Raw genomic sequence first — 24,452 nt, 5'->3', positions numbered from 1 at the left:
AGAGACAGCTATTTGTTGCCTTTTGGGAAAAGTTTAATGAATTTCATAAACTAAGTCTATTCCAATGAAGGCTTGTGATAATTGTGGAAAATGACTAAAGAATGAAAGGAAACCTAAAACTACAAACTTAAAAAAGCATATGCCATTCTTTCTCACATAAAAATTGGTGCATATTTTGCATCTAACAAGGAAATCCTTAATACAATAGAAATCATAATAGAATACATTAACAAATTAGAAAAAAAATTACTTGAAATATATTATAGAAGGGGGAAAAAGAGTTTTTTATGTTACATAGAGATGTTTTTTTAAAAAAAATCTTAAAAAGTGGAAAAGCCTAGGACAATGATGGCAAATCTTTTAGAGATTGAGTGTCAGGCCCTGCCCCCCCAGACCAAATGCCATGCTGCTCTCCCCTACTGAGTGCCAAGTATGCTCCCCTTCCCTTACCCACACAGGGGAGGGAGAAAGCTCTCCCATTGGACTGCTGGATGGAGGTGAGGGTGAAGTTAGGAATGTCCTCAGTGAGTGTAGAGAGGGAGAGGGGAATGGCCAGAGTGCTTCTCTCCCCTCCTCTCTGCCACCTGTGAGCCTCCCACCTTACCCCCTATACGCGCCAATTGGGCTGCTGGGCAGAGGAGTGATGAAATGTGAAAAAATATCACCAGGCATGGTGGAGAGAGGAAGGGGAACAGATTGGTCCAGTCCTTCTGCCTTTCTAATAACAAACTCTAGGAGGAGGGGAAGGTGGTGCACATGCCCACAGAGAGGGCCATGAGCCGTCTTTGGCACCCGTGCCATAGGTTCACCATTACTGGCTTAGGATAATAGAATTTTAGAATCATAAAGAAGTGAGATCTCATTGAGTCCAAAGTTGTCATTTTAGAAATGAAGAAAAAAGGACCAGAGTGTTGATGTGACTTGCCAGAAAATATCCTGATGTGCAAGGCCTAATGAAAAAGTGAGAGTGAGAAACTTCTAGGGGTCTTTTTGATGGAGTGTTTGGAAATTGAGCTGAACAGGGAGTTAAGATGGCAGAATAGAGAGCTAGTCTATCTACCCAGCAAGATCTGGGTTCAAGTTCTACCTTTCACACATATGAGATGGTGTTGGGCAAGTCTCTAAATTTCAGTTGCACCTCAGCTTTACTGGAAGAGGGAGTATCTTTTGTGTAGTAGAAACCAAAGGAACAGGTCAAGGCTACTCTGTCCTCTACCCTACGAGAAAATAAACCTAATTAAATTGAACTAAATAATGAAATTTTTTAGAAAAAATATTAAAGAAAATGCAGTATTATCATCTGTTGAACAAATTGTCATAAAAGTAGGGATAGAAACTGAACCTGTGATTTCATAGACACAGGAATCTCCTGAATCATTTAACTCATCTTCCAGTTCTGGTCAGTACCATCTCTGCAAATTCTGGTCTTAGGAAGGTGCCTAAAATAGGGGCATCCAAGCCTCAAGTGATTCTAATTGACTTGCCCAGGGTCAAAGGTAGAAGTTGAACCAAATCTTCCTAGATTTAAAGACACTTGTCTTTCCACTAATCCCTGATGCCTCTGTATTATATAAAAAGTAAGTTTTTTTTTTACCTCTTTTAGATTCTCAACAAATATTTCTATCAATGACGACACCAATAAAGATCTCACCATCAACTGGAATTTTGGAGCCAACATATGTAATTAAGCAATGGAATTATTGTAATTTCTTATAATGTATAGAATGTACATTTTATAATGAACTACTTATATCTTTTGTTTTGTAGCTGTAAAACTTAACAATTATGGAGTAAGTGAAGTTAGGTTAGCTTATTTATTGAAATATTTCATTAAAGAAACTTGAGACATTATGAAATATAATTTTTACAATAATTCAGTACTTGAAACCTTATTTTATAATAAATTTGACATTCAAGAGTACATTGTGACTGTTTACTCAACTTTATAAGTAGTTACAAGAAACTTAGAATTCAAGTAAAATCATGATATTTTTATCATTTTTTGTATGCCTGGATTTGCCATTCTTATATTCAAGAGTCTAATTATTTTATCTTGGGTACTTTACCTATAATTAGGAATAAGCTGCCATTAGGTTAATAGTAGGTAGTCCAAATGAGGCATGCTGTTTTTAGTCATTTTTGAAAAAAGCTTTAATAAATTATTAAATACAATAACCCTAAAGAACATTGTTAAAAATTATATTAAAAAGGCTAAATGAAGAGGAATTGTATAAAAAATAAAATAGAACCAGATAAGCAAGCCTTATAGAACTGTTTAAAAAAACTTTAAAAATCAATTAATACATTCTCAATGTGCTAGACATTACGTTGTGTTGCAGATTCAAAGAAGCAAAAAAAGCAAAAGCCAAATTTGTCCTTGCCATCAAAGAGCTTACATTATAGTGAGAGTGCCAACATATAAAATCAGAACAAATGTAAAGAAGATGGATCCTAACTTTAGAGGGAATGAGATGAGCCCCTGAAGGAAGCATCAAAGGCTCTGAGGGAGATAGTGCTTGAACTGAGTCTTAAATGAAGTCAAGAATTTTAAGTGATGAACATTGGGAGGAAGAGCACTTGAGGCATGGGGAACAGAGAGCAACGAGAAACAGATGAGATGTGAGTGTCACTTGTGAGGAATTGCAATTAGGTCAATATGCTTGGACTTTTGAGTACAAGGCAACTTTCTGGAGGATGGATTGGGGAATGAGAGATTTGTGCCCATAAGACCAATTAGGTTATTATAGTTATGTAGGATATAGCTTATGAAGGCACTGAGGTTGTGAAACTGAAGGATTAGAAGGTTGATGGTGCCCTCAACAGTAATGTGTAACTTTAGAAGAACAGAGTGTTTTGGGGAAATTTTTGGGAACGCTGAGTGTGGGATACCTTTTAGAGAGTCAAATGATTGAGATTTCCAAGGAGCAATTGTTGATTTAATAGTGGAGCTGAGGAGAGAGACTAAGTTTGGATATATAAATCTAGGAATTCTCTTAATACAGATGATAATTGAACCACTGGGAGCTGATTCAATCACTGAGTGACTGAGTATAGAGAGAAGAGAAGAGGGCCCAGGGCATGTCGCAGAGAATATCCACTGTTAGTTGCCATGGCATGACTGAAGAACCAGCAAAAGAAACTTGAGAAGGAGCAGTCACATAAGTAGAAGAAGAATCAGGAGTGGACAAAGTCAAAAAAATCCAGAAACTGTGAAAGGACCAAGCAGGTTAGGAACTTGGGAAAAGTAAGACTGAGGAGAATGGGGATTAGAGAATAAGAGATGAGAGAGGGTAACTCTTAATTACAGAAATAAAAAAAACAACAACTGAAAGTAGGTATTTACCAGCTCTAAATGGGAAAAGAAGCATTTATTTGCAGTACCATGGAAAGAGTGCTGGATTTAAAGTAAGAAGAATCAAAGGACTTCATTTCATATTTCTAGCTTGACTCTTACTGTGTGTGAACAGAAGCAAAACACTTAAACTCCTTGATCATCTGTTCCTTATAAAAAAGATTAAGAAATTGGAATGACTTTAGAGGTCCCTTCTAGTTCTAAATGTGTGATCTAGATCTATGACCTAAATCTAAATTTTTATCTGAGCCTCTGTCCCCCAGAGTGAACAATGATGAGTATTTCTACTTCCAAAGGGAATGTTCTTTGTATTAGAAAACATAGAAACAAGATGGTTACTGTGGTATCTGGCTGCTCTTAATTAGTTCATGTTACAAAATCTCAATACCATAAATCCTTAGAGCAATAAAAGAACTGGCAAATGTGGCCTCTGAGACTACATAGTACTATTATTATCTATAATCATATATATATATATATAAATATAAATTATGTAAGAGGGAGATTTTAGGTATTTTATAAATATATATTTAAAGTGTGGCCACCAGGAATCATCAATTCAGATTGATTCCATAATTAAAATAGACCCAAGTCAGGATCCAGTTTAAGGTAGTTTATTTACAATTAGGAAGGTAAAAAGTAGGTAAATAGAGAGAGTCCAGGCCTGGAGAGGCCTGGACAGAGAGAGAGGGTTAAAAGACTAAGTAAACTAGGTTACAAGCCACAAGACCTTAGAAATCAGAGAGGCTATAAGCCTACTTAAGGCAGAGTCTGGAAACGCCAAGGAAGGCCAAGGAAGTCAGCCTAACTTACCCAGATGACAATTCAGAGTAGAAGCATTCTGAGGTCTCAGCCGAGCACCTTCAGCACCAAGTCCAAAGCCAGAACCTAATTACACCAGCTTGTAACTCACATATTTAAAGAGATAGTGTCTCTTGTCATTTCCTGTGGGTCCACCTCTTAATTCAAGTGGACCAATGGCAGCTTCTACACTGATTTGGACTGCCCAAAGGGCAGTCCCTTGTTCTTGATTTGATACTTATTGTCACGTGTGATCAACTATCTCCCCTCCCCTTTTGAGGGAGGTGGGGATGATATAATCTAGATGCCTAGGGTAAGTAGATTTTTGACTATGAATGGGCTGGAGTTAATTTCATTTACACATTACCCCCTGATGATCATACTGGGTGCCTAGTCACTCTTAAGTGATCATTTTACATAATCATCTTATACCCACAAAGGTCTTCTAACTACAATAGTTAGAGGTAAGAGGGGAATGGAAAAGAGGGAAAGAAAAACCAATGTTTGCTAAGCACATTGACAAGAAACTAATTGGGGGCAGTCCCCTATTGGTATAACATATACATTTAAAGTAGCTGTTCAAAATCCATCAGTCCATTCAGTTGTAACCAAAGTTCATTCTGGATCTCTTGATTAAATGTAGATTCTTCAGGCATGTCTCTGCAAACAGTTCATTCTCTGGATTAAGGAATCAGCAAGTTTCTTTTCCTGAGAATTTTTCTCGAACAAAATCAAAAAATTAAATCTTGGATATAATAAAAATACAATTAAATCTTGGATATTATAAAAATACAATACCCCCTGATGTGGATATTTAAAAAAAATACCCAGATCAGCTCAAGATACATGGTTGAGTTATGGGGTTGTAGGAGTAAGTTCAAAAGAAAAAACAAAAGTATATAAAAAATCAAATAGAAGAAAATTGAAACTTTGGAAAAAGAAAATATTAAAATCAGAATCAAAATATCAAAAGCTATGTATATGAAATTTTGAATAAACAAAATAAATTTATAACAGGCCCTTGTATTAGGGTCCAATTAATATAATTTCCATCCTACTAGTCTGTAGGACACAATGCAGTAAGAAAATTAAAATAAATTCAGGGAAAGAATCAAGACAAACCAAATTTTGATTCCAAAATTAGCATCCATTAGTCTATGAACTGTTAACTCATCATTATTATATGATTTTACATAATTTACATAATTTATATATTATATGATTATTATATGAGATTACATAGTACTATTGGTGATTGTTAAAGGCTATTAGAATGTGGAATAGGTGCTTGAGGATTGGATGATAACAAATATTCTGGGTTTTTAAAAGGATGAATTTTGCTATACAATACTAGAAATCAGTAAGGTTGTCTATTATTTTTAACAATTTTGAGATACTTAAATAAGGAAATGATTTGTAATTACTTAAGGAATTAGTCATCTCTGAAATCTGGAAATGGTTTCTTTGAGCACAGAACATATCAGACTAATCATCTTTGGTTTTCTTGGTACAGTGCAAATAAATGCACTAGAAGATGGAGGGAATACTTTAGATCCATTTTACTTAGATTTCGGACACATTTGACAAGATCTCTGAAACTAATTAGTAGATAAGATGGAGAGATAAAGGCTGGATACTATATACTCTATTACATATTAGTTATTTTATTTCAGAATTGGCCAAATGATTGAATACAAAGAATTAATGGGTCAGTACTAACTTGGAGAGAGGTCTCTTTAACCTAAGCTGTTCAACATTTAAAAGAAATAAATGTCATCAATGAAACCATAGAAAGTTCATTTATCAAGTTTATTAATGATTCAAATGTATCTTAGTGGGTGGGGCAGAATAGTTAGCTTGTTAGAAGACTAAGTTAGCAGCTTAAAAAGATCATCATAAACCAGAATAATGGGCCTAAATGAATAAGATGAAATTTAAAAGCAATGAATGTAAAGTTCTACATTTGGGTTAAAACATTCAAAATTTGAGGTTAGTGTTTAATATATGCCAGAAATTGTGCTATGCTCCAGAAATATAAATGCAAATAAAAAGGAAGTCTCTGCCCTCCAAGTGCTTAAGTTCTAATGAAGGAGACAAGGTAGATAATGAGGAAATAATAATAGGAAAAATAACAGTAATGAGGAGCAGAGTGATTTTGCACTGACTTGCATTTAAACATTCAGTGTTTGTATAACAACTGTGGTCAAGTGAATTTGTTTTGGCTCAACATGTGTATTAGTTTTCCTCTTAGAAGAAAAAGTAAAAGAGCTTCAGAAATGCCTCTTTACATTTCAAGTTTTAAGGGACAATGAAGTATTCCTTTAAGAATCTAAAGAAAGACTTTAGAAAAATTTAAAAAAGCCTAGAGGGAAAAAGAAGGAATCTAACAAGTCAAAGGAGAATCTTAATGTATTTCAGGATGTGCATAGGTAGAAAAATGTCAAGGAGAGAGGGAATGAAAAATAACTAAAGACTTGGACCTAACCAATTTGAGGCTATTAGAAGGAAGTAGTTGAAATCTTTGAGGAAGTAACTAATGCCACAGGTGTAGGAGTTTGTTGAGTAAGGGTGAGAAGAAGAGAAGTTTATAATTTCTTACTGAAAATTAAAACTGCTATTTGTTGACATAATCAGCTATCCAAAATAGAACTCATTTTTTCTTACAAAACTTACCCATGAGAAACTTCAAATTTAGTACTAAGTATTTAGTACCTCAGTATTTTTTGTCACTTTTGTTTACTCTTAACTCCAGTCAGTCATGAAATATTGTAATTTCTTTTTCTATATCTTTCATATATATCCCCTTCTCTTTACTTAGCCACAATCCTAGTTCAGGCTTTCATTATGTCTCTCCTGGAATATTAAAAGAACTTACAGTCCCTTGCCTCAAGTTTCTCCCCACTCCAATACACTCTCCATACAGCTGCTAAGCTGATCATCCTAAAACATAGGTATACAAATGTCACTTTCCTACCTCAACAAACTCATAACAGTTACTTATTAGCTCTAGAAAAAAACATAAATTCTTCTGTTTAGTCTTTTAATGCTTTGCTGACTTACACTCAAAGTAGAACTTGTTATTTTAACCACCTATTGCAAATTACTCTATTGCTATTATAGTCAACATCATCTTTATGATGTCTTGGGTTCGTAATCTCAGTGGTATCCTTGAATCTGTAGACTCTTCCACCCCACATATTAAATCAGTTGCTTTATCTTGCCATTTCTTCAATATCTCTCATATGTCACCCCTTTCACATGCCTGTTTAGTTTGGGTCTTCATCCCTTTTCTCATTGTTTAATGTAAAAGCCTCCTCCTTATTCTCATCCTACATACTGCTGTCAAAGTAATTTTCCTCAAGTACACATCTAGTCATGCGATTAAATTATTGAATCAACTCTAGTGGCATCTAGGCTAAAATATAAATTCCTCTGGTTAACCTTTATAGGCTTTTGCATCTTGACCCCATCATTCCAGCTTCAACGAACATTATACCCTTTCCTGAACTCAGGAATTCAGCTAAACTGGCCCTCTCTCTTCCAAAAAACAACACTTTATCTTTCATCTCACTGTCTTTGTGCTAGCTATCTCTTGAGCTTCTTGTACTGGAATTTTCTTCTTCCTTACCTCTCCTTCATAGAGTACCTTTATTCTCTCTTTTTTTTTTTCAATTTTATGTTATTTTCAGTTCTTCATTCTCTCTTTCCTTCCACTCTCTACTCTTCCTGCCCAGCCACTGAGAAGACAAGAAATAACAGAATCCATTGCAAATTTGAAGTCATGCAAAATACATTTTTGCCATTAGCTATATTCCAGGATAAACTATGCCTATTCAAGGAAAAGAAAAAAATGTTTTAATCTTTACTCAGACTCCATCAGTTCTCTAACTGGAAGTGGATAGTATCTTTCATCATAAGTCCTTTGTAATTGTTGTGTGTCATTGTGTTGATGAGTTACTAAGTCTTTCAGAGTTACTAAGTTGATTATCTTTATAATATTGCTGTTACCGAGTAAATTGTTCTGGTTCTATTCTCTTCACTTTGCTTCAGTTCATATAAGGATCACAAGGTTCTTTTGAAACTGTTACCTTCATACTTTCTTATAGTACAATAGTATTCCATCACATTTATATACCACAAGTTCTTCAGCCATTCACCAGTATATAGGTATGCCCTCTTTTCAATTCTTTACCATCACAATAAGAATTGTTATACATATTTTATATAGATTTTTATCTTTTTACTTTGATCTCATTTGGCTATAAATTTAGTAGCATTATTGCTGGGTAAAAAAGTATTTATAGTTTAATAGCTTTGAAAGTATATTCCAAATTGCTTTCTAAAATGGTTGGACTTCTTCACAGCTACACCAAGAGTACATTACTGTACCTATTTTACCATATCCATTCAGTATTTATCATTTTTATTTCCTGCCATTTCAGCCAGTCTGATGGATGTAAAGGGTTGTTTCAACATGTTTCTCTAATTATTATTGATTTAGAGCAATTTTCATATGACTATTGCTAGTTTTGATTTCTTCCACTGAAAAGTACCTCTTCATATCCCTTGATGATTGATCACTTGGGTAAATGGCTTGTGATATAAATTTGCCTCAGTTCCTTATGTATTTAAGAAATGAGACCATTATTGAAAAAATTGCTATGAAGAATTTTTCCAAGTTTCTTGCTTTTCTCATTTTAGCTATGCATTAGTTTTGTTTGTATATTGTGTTCCTAATATCTATTCCTCTGGTCCAACATTCTATTTCTTAGCCAGTACCAGATTGTTTTGATGATAATTGCTTTGTAATATAATTTGAAATCTGGTACTGCTAGGACACTTTTACATTTTAAAAATTTGATTCCTTTGGTATTTTTGATCTGTTCTTCTGGATGAATTTTAGTATTTTTTTAGTTCTATGTAATATTTTTGGTGGTTTTGATTGGTGTGACACTGGACAAGTACATTAATTTAGGTAGAACTGTCATTTTTTATAATATTGGCTCAGCCTACCCATAAGCACATGATATTTCTTCATTTGTTTAGATTTGACTTTATTTGTGTGAAAAGTATTTTGTATTTGTGTTCATATAGTTCCTTAGTTTATCTGGCAGGTAGACTTTCAGATATTTTATATTGTCTACAGTTATTTTATTTTATTTTTTCTACAGTTATTTTAAATGGAATTTTTCTTTCTATCTTTTTGCTGGACTTTGTTGACAAAGTAGAGAAGTACTTTACAGAATTACGTTGATCAAAGAAGAGATGAAAAAACTTTTCTTTGTGCTTTGTTGATGAAGTAGGATTTTATGCCTGTCAAGCACTACCTAAAACATCAGACTTTTTTATGTTTAATTTTTCAGAACTTTTCCCCTCTTTCTTTTTTATTCTTTATTATAAAGGATGACTCTCTGAAGGTTGGGTGAGAAAGAGGAGGGATATTAATGAGAAATGCAAGTGATATAAAACAAAAAATTCAATGAAATATATTTTAAAAAACAAATTATAGATTATACCCTAGTATTCAGTTTTATCTTTCTAGCTTTATGAATCATCAAAAATCAAACTATGTTAAATTAAGTTTTAATTATATTTTACTGTATTCTAATCCTTTGAAAAATTGATAATTTTAGGTTAATTTAGTTAACCAAAATATTCAATTAAATGAATTGCCTTCTTTTCCAATTATTATTAATAAATCAGAGTTTACAGAATATTAAAGATGAAAATTTCTCTACTCACAGTTTCCATAAACTTTGGTTGAAAATGTTCATAATTTAGAGATAGATACTATGTAGATATTTAAAATTATGTTATTAAAATAATTCTCAACTTCTTTGAATATTCTTTTTTTAAGCCACAGTAAAACAGTAGATATAAAATTTTTGCCCATGTATGTATTCTATGGTATTTGTCTCTGTGCTATATGAGCTGAAAAATCATCTGATAGCAAAATTTAATACTAAATAATATAGAGAAGATTTGATGGATTTGTTTATTATTGTTAACACATAAAAACAATCATTCTAGGTTGTACTTTTGTTAACAGTTATTTGTTACTAATTGAAAAAATTACAATTAAAATCTTTTTTCATCTATTTTTACATTTTTTATGGCAGGTATCTTATAGCATTACAATAGAAGAGAAGCCACATATTCTGCTCCTACATCAAAAGTAGGTGATTAATTTTAATTTCACGTCATATTTTAGTTCATATTCCTTTTGGGCACTTTCATAAACTAAAACTCATTTTGCACATAAAATAGTTTTATGATTTTGAAAAAAAAGTTTTTTGGATTGATAACATTTCCTTTTTGTCATTTTGTCACTTTATTTTGCATTTTTGAAAATATAGAATTTTAGGATTTAGAATATCACCGTCTTTAACAGATATTGAACCCTGTATTCATAGCAAAGTGCTAAGTATTTGGGGAAAAGTAACAACATATTACTAGGCATATTTTTTTCTTCTGATGGTCTTCTGAAATGAGGTTAACTTATTTATGGCATAATATTTAGAACAATAAAGCTTTTAACAAAAATATTTATTGATGTAATTGTAGTATAATGTATTTTTTCACTGTAAAAAAAGTTATACTCTGCATGTCATCACCTTCTTCAAAAGAGAAAATGGATTTTGAAAATTTTTTTATGAATCATAAAACTGTATAAATTTCAACCATTAAACTCATGGAAGACCAACAGCACATAGTTTAAAAAATTTTCAATGTATCTGTAATCTCATTGTTGATATTTTTTCCACAAAATGTAATTAAGTATATTCATTCTAACTCTGAAAAACTTTATCTATGCCCTTTCATAAATCTCCAGCAAGAGGGTTACAAATGTTCTAGTAGACTCTTCCTAATTCTTCAGACATGCTTAAGATACCATGAAATCATTCAGACTCTTTATTGGTTATTCTTTACTGTAGATCAAATGTGTGGACCACTTTCTTTCTTTTTTTTTTTGGTTATAGATTATTTTCCAATGAGACTTTATATGTTACTTCTCTTGCAAAGTTCTTGGCTTGTATTCTGTTGCTTTCAACTCAGGGCTATCAGAGCCTCTTCATTGCCCTTTGGGTGACTCTCAAGTTTAATTTTTCAGAGAATGATATCCTATGTATGGCACTGGATGTTGCTATGAAAAATGGAGTTGGCAAGCAGGAGCTCATTTCTTACTATCTTCTCTCCCTTGCAAGAGAGGGCAGAATTGAATCTTCTCTGGGGAGAAGGATGGAATTTCTGAAAGCTAGGATCAGAAAAAGAGCCTAAATATCATATTTGAAGAAATTATAAAAGAAATCTGCTGTGGTGTATTAGAACAAAAAAAAATAGAAATGAAAAAAATCTCCCTATCACTTCCTAAAAGAGATCCTCAAATGAAAACTTCTAGGAAAACTATGCTAAAATTCCAGAGTTTCCAGGTCAAAGACAAAATACTGAAAGTAGCCAAAAAGAAACTATTCAAATACCATTGAGCCCCAGTCAGACTCACATAAGATTTAACATTTATCAATTTAAATGAGCAGAAGGATTATAATATGACATTCTAGGAGTAAAGGAGTTAATATTACAAATAAGAATAACCTACCCAGCAAAACAGCATAAGTGTTGGGAAGGGGGGATAGAAACGAAATAAAATCTAGGACTTTTAAATATTCCTCACAAAAACGCCAGAGCTTGATGAAAAATTTGACACTCAAATACAAGACTCAAAATAAACACAAAAAGGTAAATATTAAAGAGTTATATTGTTTATATCCATATATAGGAGGATGATACATACACCTTTTTTAAAATTTAATTTTATTGATTAATTAGGAAAATTTTTCCATGGTTATATGATACATGTACCTTCTAAGAACATTATCATTATAAGGGCAGTTTAAAAGGCATCAGAAGAAATGAAATATATCTGGGTTATGATCGTGAGTTAGGTTCAACTTTATTTGTGGGTTAATAGAGTTGGAGGTCTCATCATACGCAGTCTACAACAAAGACTTGTATTGATTTTCACAATTTGTTTTACAGGCTTTTGACAGTTAATTAACATAAGTGATTAACAAAATCAAATGTTTAGAATATGTTACTAAAATTTAAGAAATGTTTGCTGAGTTAATAAGTTCCAATAAAATTATATGACAAGGAACTCCCATTTGTCCTTGTCCTTCTGGTGATTTAGCACTAATTAAGACTTCTTATTTAGTTATCAGAATGATTTATAAAAATTAGAGCCTCATTTAAATGTTCTAATTATAATAATATATTATTGTTAATAATAAAGTAATTAATATAATAATATATAAAAATAAATAATGGGAATGAATTTGACCAGGATACATTTTTCAGTCATCTCTAATTGATACTATAAATAATGGACTGATATAATCAGAGATAACTCACTATGCTTATGCTAAAAAGAGATTTAAAGATAAACCACGAATGTCATATAACTCTGAGAAAACTATAATGAAATTTTTCACAAAAGCAAATGCCATCTTGGTCTTGTAATAAATTCTCAGTTTCTATGCTAACTCAATGATTGTTTCTATCTTCATCAGGAATCAGGATTCAATCAAGCTGTGCACTTAATATTCCAAAGTTGATAGCTGAAGCTCTTAAACTAACTCCTTTTCTACCTCTATGTTTATATATCATTAATTCCTACCTGGGACAATCTATTTCTAAAACCATAATTAGTAATCTAAAGGATTATATGTAATCATTTGGTTTCTAATAAATTATATAAAAACAACAAGTGCAATTTAATTTTTTTCAGAGTCTACCTAGGGGGCATCTGGGGGGCTCAGTGGATTGAGAGATGGAAATTCCTGGGTTGAAATCTAACCTGACATACTTCCTAACTATATGACCCTGGACAAGTCACTTAGTCCCCATTAGACCTTCTACCTTGGAACCAATAAACAGTATTGATTCTAAGACAGAAGGTAAGGGTTTCAAAAAAGTCTACATAGAGAGCATGAATGTGACTAGACTGTGTTGGGATCTAATAATTCTTAAATTATCTCTCTTTGATCTCATTTCCTGTTCAATTGTTTTACATGTGAGATATCTGGAATTTTCTTCTATTTTTATAGACTTTTGACTTTAGTATTTTTTGCCTCATTTTTTTTCCATTTTAATTTTCAATGAATCTGGTGTGGGTTCTGGGTAACACAACTGCAGCATTGTCTCTGTTGTTTTATGATAACAGAAGTTTAAACATAGGACTACTGTCTATATGAGTTTATAAGTTTAAGTAACATTTTGTGAATATGTTAAATATTGATGAATGAACTGCATTAGTTGTAATAATTTTATCCTTACTCCTTTTAATAGTCTCTTTCTAATTCATTTAACTCTATATTTCTAGGTCATTATTTAATGTTATAAAATGCTGCTACTCAGTTTTCCTCTGAATACCTATTACAGAATCTTCAAGTCACTGAATTTAAGCACTTGAAAGAATCTCAGAGACCATAGAGTTAAATCAAGATATGATCAATAATTCTTTCTTAAGCATCTGTAACAATGCTTTTCTAGTTTCTGTCAGTGAGTGGAGCCTAGCACTTGAATCAGTTCATTTTACTTTTTTGGATAGCTCTAATTTTTAGGAGCATTTTTTTACATCAAGACTAAGTCTAGCTTTCTGAAACTTCTATCCCTCATCCCTGTCTTTTTCCTTTAGAGTTAATAAGAACAAACTTCCCCTTTCCCACTTGACCACCTTTCAAATTTAGGAAGGCATCTATCATGTCTCTACTAAATCTTCTCTTTTCCTGGCTTAAACAGTCTCACTTTTGTCAACTGAGTGTAGCATATTCTCCAGTCCTGTCACTCTAAGACAACTTCCTCATTTTTTATTGATAAAGAAATTGGAATTTTGAAACCCACTAAAACATAATAGAATACTGGAATTGGAAGGGATTTATTAAAATGTCATCCAGTATAATTACTGTCTAATATAGGAATCCTTTTACAACATCTCTAACAAGTAGTCACCTAGTCTCTACTTCTTGAAACTAAAAAAGTGGAATGGGCTGCCTTAGTTGGCTACTGACTCTGTTTGTGGTCCTTTTCTCCATTTGGCGAGTTCTTTTCGGAATCTCTCTTTTGGGAAAGGTTCCCAGATCAGTCAGCCCTTATTCTCCAGACTTGGCCAACATATCCCTGCACAGATACCTCCATTAACCTACTGCTTTTCAGGTTTCCTTTTGTATCTGCTTGTGCTTGTATCTACAGTGCTTAGCAGAGTAACACTTAGCCTGGCAGGTAGTCAGTACTTAATAAAGACTTACTTATTGCTTATTTATAGCATTTTTCTTAGTTGTCACTGGAAATATTCCAGCAAAATTTAGGTCACCACTTGTAGGGTGGAGTTGGAAAAGGTTGTTCATGTGTTGGTGGGACTAGATGACCTCCGAAGTCCCTTCCAATTCTGACTTACTGCAAAGATAAAATATGACTATAGTGGGGAAAACACTGAAATAGCTGTGAGGGCATCTAAGTTGTTTTAAGAACAAGTCGCTTTCACTGCCTTAACTTCCTTGTCTCTAAGATGGGAATAATAAGTGTCCAATCTACTTCACAGGAATGTTAAAGGTATCAAATATAATTATTGTAATTAAGTCTGAAAAAGATAAAGTGCTATTCAAATGCAAGTGTTTATTATTTTAACTTTCAATTTTTGCCTTTCATCTATTTTAAAATATTAATTTTAATGGTTTCCTAACACCATCATCTTTTAATGATATTATACAATATGACTTTTTCCTTCATCATGTCTTTATTTGTTTTGGGGGACATTAATTATATACCTGAATGGAACTGTGATCTCACTGGAGTGGGTACCACCTCCAGTGATACAAACACTCAATTCAGCCATGCCTTCCTATTTAGTGTGAATCTTGCCATCACAATGAATTTCCCATCATACATAAATGGAATAAATGTATTTAAAGTATAGGATTATTTTTTTTTTCTAAAACAACTTTTTGGTCATCTGTTGCAGCTTCAAAGATGAAACTCAATTCTCTCCCTTCTATACAATCCTCAAACTTTCTTCTTTGGAGCATTTAAATGTATCTTATGTTTAAAATAATGATTCTATATTCCCTTGCTACTATGTAGATAATAGCATCATATGCCATATAGCATTCATATACCATGAATTCTGGTAGCAGTTTAGGTGGTTGTGGAAATTTCAACTGTCACTGTCTATCTGGATCAAAATGCATCCTCTCTCTGAGAAGCCTTAGCTCATTATTCTTGTGTTCAGTTATTTTAGTCCTTTCTGTCTCTTTGTGACCCCTTTTGGAATTTTCTTAGTAAAGCTACTGAAATGGTTTGTCATTTCCTTCTCCAGCTCATTTTTCAGATTATTCTTATAACTACTAATAAAGAGATATGTTATTTGATTTGGTGGTATTTCCTATTTTTTGGTTACCAGATCTATTATAGTTTTCCAAAAGTGAAAACTAAATTCAAATCCCACTTTCTGATAAATATACATAAACATGTAACTTTCTTAAATTCTTTCTACAAATAGATATATTTAACAAAATATTTAATTTCTTTATTTTACAGAATTTTTTTACCTCATGATTTTAGAATTTATATTTATAATGAAGAGGGGATTTTGACCTCCCTTGATCCTTTTTTTAAGGTATGGCTTTGACACTGTCATTAAATTTGTAATTCTCTTACGATTTTATCAGATGATTTAGAGTCTCTTTTCATGTATCTCTAATCTTGAACAAAACACTTTGAAGGATAATTTTATTTTTATTTATTTTGCAGTTCATGTTCTTTTAGACTTAATGTGTAGACTTTAATAAGTTCTAAAGGCATTCGGTGTCATGGATAGCTGTTTATGTCTTGGAGATCGTCAGAGAAGGGTGCTGATTAGAGCTTGAAAGAAGCACCTTGATTTAGGTCAAATGATGAATATCTGTGAGAGAACAAATGTATAGCCAGAAACCTGGAATTTGAGGGACACTCTAAAGGAATTCATGAGAGATCTGGGGCAATTAGGGGAACATTATTAAAGTCTACAAATTAAGTACATTTACTGTGTATAGAACCCCAAGGTCTCAATCCTAGAGAAGATAAAACATTTAGCTAAGTTACTTTCCCTTCCTAGAATGTAACATGATAATTTTATTAGAGAGGTTTAAAAGGTGTATTTGAGAGGCATTGTGGCATAGTACAGAGTCCTGGTCTTGGAGTCAGAAAAGCCTACATTTGAATACTGCCTTGGACACTTAGTATTTGTTTGACTCTGGACCTCCATGTCCTCATGGACAAAATGGTGGAGCTGGATTCAATCAACTCGGGTTCATTTCAGTTTTTATTCAGTTATCTTATGATAAAAGAAGGTACCATGTGATATCCAACCGAAGAAGTCATTATGGAAAAGGTGGCATTTGACTTAGGCTTTGAAGAGTGGGTAGAAATTCAATGAGAGGGAGGAAAGATAAGTCTTTAACAAATTATAAAGGCTTTAATTTAATTGGGTCACCCAAAGACCAGGTTCAGAGGGTCATCATCAGGTACATTAGCTATGAAAATTAAAATCAAAACAAAATATTTTTGTTCTCAGTAACTCAAGAAGACCATTTTTAAAGGAATGTAAGGGACAGCTAGGTGGCTCAGTGGATAGAGAGCCAGATGTGGATATAGGAAATCCTGGGTTTGAATATGGCCTGCCAATGATGGGCAAACTTTTTAAACAGGGGGCCAAAGGAAAGGAAATGCTCATCTGTCAGTTGGTTTCTAAGGCATCTCTAAATTTAATTGTATTGTATCCTACTCATTTTATTCGTCAGATTAGGAATAATGTCGTGTGGCCCAGTGGACAGAACATTTCAGGGGGCCGCATCTGGCCAGCGGGCAGTAGTTTTGCCATCACTGACTTAGACACTTCTTGATCTTGGGCAAGTCACTTAACCCCAGTTACCTAGCTCTTACAGCTTTTATTCCTTGGAAGTGATACTTGATATTGATTCTAAGACAGAAAGTAAGTTTTTTTTTTTTTTTTAAAAAGAGACTTCTGATTTTGGAGGGCAGTTAGGTGGCTTAGAGGATTGAGAGCCAGGCCTGCAGATGGGCAGTTCTGGGTTAAAATCTGGCCTCAGACACTTCTTAGCTGTGTGATCCTGGACAAGTCACTTAACCCCCATTGCCTAGTCCTTACCACTCTTCTGTCTTGGCATAAATACAAAGACAGAAAGTAAGGGTTTAAATAAAAAGGCATATAAGATCTATAATTTGTCTCAGTGGAGAGAGTACACATATCAATGCAATTCAGCAAGCATTCAATCACTTTGAGAGATGCAGCTTTATGGGAGAAGCCAATAAGAGAATAGATAAAAATCTGAAACTCCTCTTTTGACCACTTTTGTGATCCTTGTGATTTCTTTTTGAAAAGTATTGTGGCCTTATTGAAGAGCTTTAGGTTCCTAGTGGGCTAGCATTTAAAAGTTTAACACTCTCCCCCTTTGGCCAGGAATGCAGCTGCCTGGTATAGCCAATGCCAAAACCTTAGCAGGGGCAATTCAACCCTGAGAAAAATATTCCCTGACTTGGCTTTCTGATAAGAACCCAGTCAAAATTCAGCCTTGGCCTTGGTCTGAAGCCAATGAGACCTTTTGTGTTTTGATATGACATAATTTATAAATTATGCGCATCTGCGAAGTTTCGGGGGGAGGGTTCTTTAGAGAGAAATGAGTCTTGAAATATATATATATATATATATATATATATGTATATATATAAAATAAACTCCATGCTCCTAGAGACAGAGCTGGAAGCATGAGCTAAAAGATGTTCAGTGTCCGTTATTTCCTTATCAACTAAGCTATCCCTATAAGATTATCAGAGATGATAAATAGATCTTGAGAGCTTTATATCCAGATCCTTATTGCCTCTCATCTGGACTGTTATAACAGCTGTCTATTGATCTCTGTGTCTCAAGTCACCCTTCTCTAATCTTTTCTCCACACAACCGTAAAAGGGATTTTCCTAAAGCCCCTGTCTAACCATCTCACTCTGCTGCTCAACATTAATAAATTCTAGTAGCTCCCTAGAGTACCCTTAGGATTAAATACAGTCTTCTCTGCCTTTAAAGTCTTTCCAGTCTCATTCACTAATCTTCTCCATGCCCTCGTACTTTGGGTAAATTGACCTTCTTGCTGTATGATTAGAATGGCCTCCTTTCATACCTCTCTGCCTCTTGAATACCTGGTTTTCTTCAAGGTTTATATCATACGTTACATCATATAGGGAGTCTTTTCTGATTGCCTTCATTTTTAGTCCTCCTTCTCCTCATATTTTATTCTATCTTCATTTGTATGTCCCAGTACAATATAAACTCTTTGAAATCCACAGTCCCTGTCACAGTGTCTTTTATGGAGTGAAGACCTAACACGTTCTGAAGTGAAGAATGAAGTATTAGCCTTAGGAATAATTGTCAATAAAAGTATTTGACAAATTTGTACTAAAATTTTACTCAAAATGTTATAGATTAGCTGCTTTTCTTGAGGATATGGCAAAAGCACAAATGTAATTACTTTAAAGGTAGGGCTGTGTAGAAACACAGAGATATTTTTCTACTTGGCTTGTGTCTCCTTTCTAAAATAAAGATATGATAAGATGTTCTCATCAAAAGTCTGAAGATACATAGAATAGCAGAGAAAATTAGAAATTAGAGTCTACATATATTCATTAGTCCATGGAGAAAATGCTGCCAAATTAAATCTATGCCAATCAAATGCTTTCCTGATTTTGGAAATATAAGAAACTTAAGTGATAATTATGCATATTATATGTTTATATGAGAGACTGATGTAATATTCCATTCATATTCTTTTCTTCTAATGAATATAGGGAACCCTAATAATGAAGCCTAGGAAAGCATATTAATAATTGATAACTGATTAGTATATTTTGAATATTACTTGAAAAATCATGAGGTGATTTTAATATGGGGGCATCATCTTTGATCACCTTTTATGTACAATAAATTATTCTATTTGTGTTTAATTTTCAGAATGTATGCTTCTACCAAGGGCATGTGGCAGATTTCCCAAACTCACTTGTGACACTCAGCACCTGTTCTGGAATCAGGTCATGGGTATATCCTTTTATCGATTATAGAATGTTTAATTAGGGGAAATTCTCTGTTCTTTTAGCATACTCAAAAATGCAGATTGGGAGAGTACATGTTGGGGAATAGTTATCTTAACATGTAGAAGGGGAATTGAATAGTCCTGGAAATATTAACAAGTGGGCATTGTTAATATAATAAGACACTAAACAACATAAAAACATGTTTTTTTTCCCCTCACCCACATTGAGGTGACTGTTTTTGCCCTAGTTTACAAAACGACTTCAGATTGATTTGTCACTCACAGAGATCAAGATTTTCCTTATACTTAGTGGATCTTTGTACTCATTGATTCAGAAGTTTCCTTCAACAGTGCATATCCCAAACATTCAAATATCCCATTTAACTCCTGTTCATGTCCTCTGAAATGTTCCTTAAGTGGATTATACTCCACATGCTACATGTTTTCCTTATTTTTCCCTGACATTGTGAGTGGAACTTTCTTGCAGTTCTTTGACCATTCCTTGCTCTTTCCAGATGACCAGCTCATCTTTACTTTGTGTTATAGACAATTCCTTGATGATGTCTTCTGCTCCTATTTTTTTCAGAATTCTTAATCAATTATGTATTATAGCCTTCTCACATCCACTATATACTTCTCCATGCTTTTCTTCATATTCAACTTTTTTGGAGGCATTAGTTTTCATTCTGCCATATAACAAAATTCTAAAAATATTGATATTGAAAATATCAAAAAGCTTGTTGTCAGTAAAAGATCATCACAATTTCTCCCAAACAATTGGGCAATAAGTTTTGAATGATGTGATTCTCAACCACTTCTGTTTGGGAAATGCATCACCACCGTAACCCCCATTTTTCTCACTCTGAGGTATCCTAGTGTGCTTTGTATGTTATTGTTAGAATTCTTTAGTATTTTCCTTGTGCTGAAGATTTAATTTTAATTATTTTCAAATATCATGTTTGAATTTATAGAGGTTGGTTACAGTTTGAAAATTTCACATATGGAATTGAACCTCTAGCATCTTCATTAAGCTTTGAGCATGTGATTTATCGAGTAAAGAACAATAACCCAAATGTCGTTTTTCTATATACTGAAAAAGACACAAATGTAATTTCAAGAAGATCAGCTTATGAATTACCACAGTTTGAAGTGAGTGATGACAACTTAGTGCAATTATGTGTTACCTGTATAATATAACCAATATTATTTATTACCTATTGATTGCATATCATACTCCTAGGTAAAGAACCAGTAGTTTTGCCAAGATATTTCAAAGTGTTATCCAGTAGATCTCTGCCACTTCCCTGCTGTCAAACCTCCCTAGTGGTTTTTTTTTATTGTCCACATCCTTTCCCCTCACTTTCCTCTCGATATAGCTTCCTGGAAAATATCAAGTAGCTCCTCTTCACATGAAGATTGAAGGACCTTATTTTGATAAGGGATTTTTAGATGGGAGATAAAGAGAATAAAAAAGACAGAATCAGATAATTTAAATCTGGAAGGGAACATAAGAGATAGGCAAACCTCAGTTTATTGATAAACTGAGGCCAGGAGAGATGTAGTCGTGTCCTCAAATCACAAAAGTTAGCATCATATTTCCTTCTCTTCTTTCACATGCTCAGAATTTTTCTGAACATCCATAGTATTCAAAAGGTATTTACAAGATGACCTTAATACAGTGGTATCAGATCCTTGATCTCATGACATAACTAATCTTGCTTATTCAATGATATTACAAAGAAATCTGTTGCATATTCATACATCTTTTAGAGAATCAATGATAGTCAGCTCCTTCAATAGAAATTCTGGAATGCTCAATTCTTAATTCTGCTCTACTTGTTATTTACTATTTCTTTGGATAAGTTAATCGTTTATTTATAAAGTTAGGCATTGGAATGAATAAATATATAATACCTTGTACAAAAAAGTCTAAACTATCCTCTTTCTTTTTAAAAAATAAGAATATATAATTTGTTTAAACTTATCCTTTTTTCTTATGCCTCTCTGAAAAAAATGGATATATTTTGTTTTCACATTACTTTCACTTCTGAATTCATCCTTCCTGCCTCTCCTATCCAGTGAATCATCTCTTAAAACAAAGGATTAATAAGAAAGAAGGAAAAAATCAGTAAAATGACCAAATAAATCAATGGAGTCTGCCAGTATTTTTAATATTCTATACATATAGGGCCCCAATTTCTGAATTTTTTCATTTCTTTTTCAGGGGCAAGTTTGATGATTATAAATACATAGTACTCAGTTTTGTTTGGTGGTTTTATTGTGGTATTTGTTGCTATTTCCATTTACATAGATGAATTTTGTTTTGTTTTGTTTTGCTGATTTCAGGTTATATGTGAATTTAGATGGAGTCAAACAAATAGTCTTTATTCCAACTCTCAAGTGGCCTTGAATTCTCTAAAATCCAGGATATTTCAGTAAATATTTATTATACCAGTTAGTGTGGCATACAATTGATTGTTAGAAGACGTGGATTCAAATGTTGGTTCTGCTACTTACCACCTTATGTAACATTGGAGAAGTCACTTGAATCTTTCAAGATTTCAGCTAATTTATATATAAAAAAATGATGGATTAGATGATAGAAACTCATATTTCCAAAATACTTTAAGGTTTATAAAGCTTTTCCCCTTCATGATAACTTTGTGTGGTAAAAATTAGAGATATTATGATCACCATTTTATATACAGTGGTATATGAGAGATTTGCTTGTGGTCAATACAAACTAAGCAAATGTCATTATTTGAATTTAGAATTAGTTTGTTTCTTGACTATAGTCCTTTTTCTACTATTCTAGGTTGATTTTTTCATATCCCTTTTAGCTCTAAACCCTAAGTTTCTCTGACCTTTTATTCTCTATAAAAGTTTAAATTATTATCCTAAAGGTAAGAGAAATTTATTATAAATTTTTATCCGTGGCCAATTTAAGTACTAAATTGTGGATAACCTCTAATGACAGACAGGAGAGTTTGAATGGTTATATGCCTTATAGGATTAAAATAATAATCCATGGGGAGGTCTTAATTACCTCTCTGGGTTGCTTCAAAGGAAACAAACTTAACTATATCCTTATATATTCCTTATACCCTTCTAAGTGAACTATAAATCCTAGAACCACCCTGGAGTGTTTCAACCTGAGGCAATCCAAGCTAAAACTTTCTTAGTTAAAAAATGAATTACCTTTTCTCCTATCCCCCTTTATCTATAGTCCAGAGGTATTTTAAAACTTTGCAAATGCTCTAAATCACTACTGATTAGAGAAAGGCAAATTAAAACAACTCAGAGGAAGGACCTCACATGTATTAGACCTAATAAATATTGCAGGAGATGAGGGAAAATATGTATATTAATGAAATATTAGTGGAGTTATGAACTGGCCCAGTCATTCTGGAGAATGATCCAGAACTATGCCTAAAAGGCACAAAACTGTGCATATATGTTGAATTCATGTAAAATGAGGTCCTCCTGTACTGGCATGATTGGCAATCAAAAGAATTAAGACAGAAAAAAATATGTAAAAAAATTGTGCTAAATCATTTTCCTAAGCAACATAAAGTGTCTTAATGCTAAACCATATTACACTCATTCTCACTCATTAGTGTGAGTCATTTCATTGTTTTGTGCCAAACATTAGTTCCTGAATCAGTCCTTTCGAGGAATTCTTGCTTGTAACAAGTCAAAAAGTTGTTTCCTTATTAGAGCAAAGCTTCTCTTAATTTCATTCAAGTATTCTTGATATTTTCTTCTCTAGTTTTTTTGGGACAACATTCTCTTCTAGTTCTCCTACCTATAAGACTTCTTCTCAGACTCCTATGTTGGAACCTTATCCAGATCATGTCCTATAGGGTTCTGTCCTGGATTCTCTTCTCCCTCTATACTACTTCACTTGATTTCATTAGCTCCCATAGATTTCATTATCATCTCTCTGCTGATGATACTCAAATCTACCTATCCTTCTCTAAACTCTATGCTGACCTCTAATCCTGCATCTCCAACTGCCTTTCAGACAGCACAAACTGGATGTCTAGAAGACATCTTAAATTAAATATGTCCAAAAGAGAACACATTATGTTTTCCTCTAAATGTCACACCTACTCCCCTATCCCCACCACTATTGTAGAAGGCAACATTATCTTCCCAGTTCCTTAAACTTGCAACCTAGGAATCATCATGGACTTCTCACTATCTCTTACCTCCCATATCCAATCTACTGCCAAGGCCTATCTAGTTCACCTTGGCAACATCTCTTTAATATGTTCCTTTTTCTACCCTGCCACTGCTACCATTTTTTTTTGTAGGTCCTCATTACCTCACACCTCAACTATTGTGATAATCTGCTGGTGGCTCTACCTCCCTCAAGGCTCTCACCATTCCAATCCACCCTCCATTCAACCATCAAAGGGATTTTTCTAAAGTGTAGTTATAATCATATCACCCCATCTTCTCAGTAAATTTCAGTGGATTCTTGTTATCTCCAGGATCAAATCAAATCAAATGGTCTGTTTGGTATTCAAAGCTCTTCATAATCTAACCCCCTCCTACCTTTCCAGTTTTCTTAAAACTTACACCTTGAGAAAATGACGCTGACCTAGTGGTTGTTCCACAAACAAGACATTTCATCTCTGAGTTCTAGACATTTTCTCTGGCTCTCCCCCATACAAGAATACTTTTCCTCAACTCCATCCACTTTTCTCCCTGGTTTTCTTTGAATCACAATTGAAATCTCATCCTTTCCAGGAAGCCTTTCCCAAACCTTTTTTTTTTTTTTTACCCTTGTACTTCGGTGTATTGTCTCATAGGTGGAAGATTGGTAAGGGTGGGCAATGGGGGTCAAGTGACTTGCCCAGGGTCACACAGCTGGGAAGTGTCTGAGGCCAGATTTGAACCTAGGACCTCCTGTCTCTAGGCCTGGCTCTCACTCCACTGAGCTACCCAGCTGCCCCCAAACCTTTTTGATTTTAGTGCCTTCTTAATTATTTCATATTTATTTATTGTTTAGATCGCTTGTATATTTGTATGCATGTTATCCTCCCCATTAGCTTGTAGTCTTCCTAAGAGTAGGTTGTACTTTTGTGACTTTTTGTATCCCCAGTGCTTAGCATAGTGCCTGGCACATAGTAGGCACTTAATAAATATTTATTGATTGA

The 24,452-nt window shown here is 33.5% G+C and overlaps 1 protein-coding gene across 1 annotated transcript in view; it reads left to right on the top strand.

Moving 5' to 3' along the window:
* The window catches only part of LOC123234855 (disintegrin and metalloproteinase domain-containing protein 2-like), a 123,324-nt gene that overhangs the window by 4,357 nt on the left and 94,515 nt on the right, over positions 1-24,452 (top strand). The window contains exons 2-6 of the mRNA XM_044660850.1: positions 1,604-1,680; positions 10,273-10,328; positions 15,746-15,824; positions 19,209-19,285; positions 20,259-20,436. Coding sequence (XP_044516785.1) covers positions 1,604-1,680; positions 10,273-10,328; positions 15,746-15,824; positions 19,209-19,285; positions 20,259-20,436 — 467 coding nt within the window. The remainder of the gene's footprint in view (positions 1-1,603; positions 1,681-10,272; positions 10,329-15,745; positions 15,825-19,208; positions 19,286-20,258; positions 20,437-24,452) is intronic.

The sequence above is a fragment of the Gracilinanus agilis genome, chromosome 2, assembly GCF_016433145.1.
Source record: "Gracilinanus agilis isolate LMUSP501 chromosome 2, AgileGrace, whole genome shotgun sequence".
Lineage (NCBI taxonomy): Eukaryota > Metazoa > Chordata > Mammalia > Didelphimorphia > Didelphidae > Gracilinanus > Gracilinanus agilis.
The sequence above is the reverse complement of the archived record's forward strand: the minus strand, read 5'-3'. Positions and strand labels throughout refer to the sequence as shown.